Raw genomic sequence first — 2,816 nt, 5'->3', positions numbered from 1 at the left:
TATTATTAGGGTCTAATTTACAGTGATTTAGGGTTTAGTGTGTAGAGGTTTAGGATTTAGGCTTAGGGTCTAGTGTCAACAAGTTTAATTTGTGATACACTATATGCAATTTAAAATACAAAGTCATTGTTAGCACTCTAGGTAAGGCAACAAAAATGAAATATGCAGAATGCAAGCCTCCTTATACGTAAGGTGCCAGAACCAACACAGGTTTAAAGTACACCAAAAAAGAAATCCGTCATTGATGCTCCTGTTTTGACTTTTACATTGTGAAGATGCTAACTTTCAGTGTTCCAAAAAACAAGCATGCAACACACACCCATCTATAGAGACACATCTAGAAGCAATTTGTTAACTTCTATGACAAGATTTTATCGATTAACAAATTACTGATAGGACAGATCTTGTGCACCGAATGACATGCCATGTTTCTTAATAATCCACACTGCCTCAAGTATAATATCTTATTCTGTAGAATATAACTCAACTTTGCTCATCTATTTAAGATTGCATCCAAGGGTCAGCTCTGCATATGAAGTTTCTATTCCATAAAGGAAACAATAAGGCACCTCCTTCCCCAAGAAAATCTTTGAATTTGATTTTAGCATGGACTTTATCTCATCCGTGATCTGGGGAACCTTTTCCAAACTATCAAACCTTAGAAGAATTTTGGTTACCATAGCATGCCATTCGGCTCGAGATTTGTTCACAATGACCTGACTAGAAAATAATGAATTTGGAACTATGACAGGAAATTTTTCAGCATTCAATAATGATGTAGTAGTAAGACCCATTTCTACCACTTGACCTTCTATCGATCCAGCTTTTATGGTATCACCCAAAGAAAAGGGTTTTGAAAACTGCATGGACAACCCACTTAGCACATTGCCTAGGATGTCTATAGCAGCAAAAGTAATGGGAACTCCTCCTATACCACCAACAGTCAAAATAGATTGCACAGCCACACCACATGCCTCAGCTAAAGCCATCAATCCCAATGTAAATAGGCCCACAGATGAGAGTTTGTCAAGAGCTAGCATCTTTTCTCGATCAAGTGCTACTATACTCTGAGTAGATAAAGCACGACTAAATATGTTTGTTTTCCACCGATGGAGAAACCAGACAAATGCAATGATCACTGCTGCCCTCCGAGTTTGTCCAATGTACTGAGATGCAACAGTGGTTGGAGCAATCATCATGCCTATCTGCGAGAACGCCATGAAAGTCACAAGATATCGAACAGGATCTTCCATGGCACCCCAAAAGCTTTTTTCATAAGGAATTTGTTCTTGAGATAAATTCCCATATAACAATGCAGCAGGTCCTTGCATTGAATACTTATGAAATTTCCTCAAAACCCTCGGCATAACCAACCAAACCAACAATGTACTAGTTAAAGCCAAACCAACAGGCATAACAACATTTTTCAAATAAGGATTAACATCAAGCATATGTTGAACATGAGGACTAATCACATTCGACGGTTCCTTAGCCTTCTGTCCTGTATAATCCACCGAGTCAACAATAGTCCCCCAAAATTTCTTCAAACTATCCACCCCATCACTTCCATTCGTATCAGAGCTACTAACATTCAATGCCTTCACCACAGAACCATCCCCTTTCCCACTGAAAAATGAGGAATAAGCTCGATAACTAGACACCCCATGTACACAACTAGGATAACCAATAGCCCCAAAGCGTAACGACTTCAATAACCCATTCTTTTCTATCATACCCATTGATATGGGTAATTGTTATATTGCTTAAACTAGCTGAAAAAGTAGTTGGGTATCTTTGATTTGCTCTTAAAGTTGGTATATGATTAGTTAAGTTCTTGTAATAAGAAGTATATGACCTTATAAACCTCATTTCACATCAACTAAAAACTAATTTTAATGAACTCCTATAACACAAGTTGCTATGGAACTCCTATATACAATTTTTTGAAAAAAAAATGTTCTCCTATATAGAAGGGGCTAAAAACATTTTTCTAGTGTGCCTCAAACTAAAATGAAAGCCTAATGAAACAGTGTAAAGAGTTTGTTTGTCACTTTATATTGGTGTTTATATTTTGAAATGCAAGTATTTGTGATGCATATAAAATCAAAGTCATACCATTGTTTCAGCATCTCTTATGTACTTGTTTGATCCACTTCTTAGCTTCATTGAATTGAAAAGGAGTCATTCCCAAGTATCCCAATCCAGTCTGAGTAGTGTCCAATGGTAGCCCTCTTTCGACTTAATGGTTTTCAGTGTGTTCATTGGAAAGAAACAGAATTCGATGTCATCATCAACTTCTTCCAAAACATCTTCTAGCAAGATCTTCACATATTTTTCGTTCCCTTGAGCTACGAACGTCTGTGAAAAAGAAATTACATTTACTGTATAAGAAAATGATTAACTCGGTTAATATATCATTTGGGATTTTTGAGAACCTTTACCTTACACATTGCTCCAAAGAATTTGCTCTTTGCATTGTTTGTGCCATTTTCTCTCAAATAGGAGGTGAACCAGTCAATTATCTTATAAACCAAAAAAGTAATATGTTAATAAACATGTGCACATATTTTTAATTTTGATGTTATGTAAATTAGTTTTTAGAATAGATATTAAAATTCATTCACAAATATTACCTCGTCACTGATGAATCGATTGAACATTAGATCTTCAAGTAGGAATCCTTTAATGGTTAGATCATCGCTTGTCCATGCACTTGTGCTGCCAAATCAAATTTTGATAAAAAAAATCAAAAGTAGAATTATAACAAAGGGATTTAGATTAACCAAAAAATCAAATGGCAATTACCTTTTAGTAGC

General features: G+C 35.7%; 1 protein-coding gene across 1 annotated transcript; it reads right to left on the bottom strand.

The window, feature by feature from the left end:
* Positions 1 to 211: 211 nt before the first annotated feature.
* Positions 212 to 1,739, bottom strand: LOC147488702 (mechanosensitive ion channel protein 1, mitochondrial-like). The gene has a single exon (XM_086574462.1). It carries the CDS (start codon positions 1,737 to 1,739, stop codon positions 498 to 500), a length of 1,242 nt encoding a protein of 413 aa, XP_086430588.1. The 3' UTR covers positions 212 to 497.
* Between the last annotated feature and the right edge of the window lie 1,077 nt (positions 1,740 to 2,816).

Source organism: Coptis chinensis, chromosome 7, assembly GCF_015680905.1.
Source record: "Coptis chinensis isolate HL-2020 chromosome 7, ASM1568090v1, whole genome shotgun sequence".
NCBI lineage: Eukaryota > Viridiplantae > Streptophyta > Magnoliopsida > Ranunculales > Ranunculaceae > Coptis > Coptis chinensis.
Note: the sequence above shows the minus strand (reverse complement) of the source record. Positions and strands in the feature narration are given on the sequence as shown.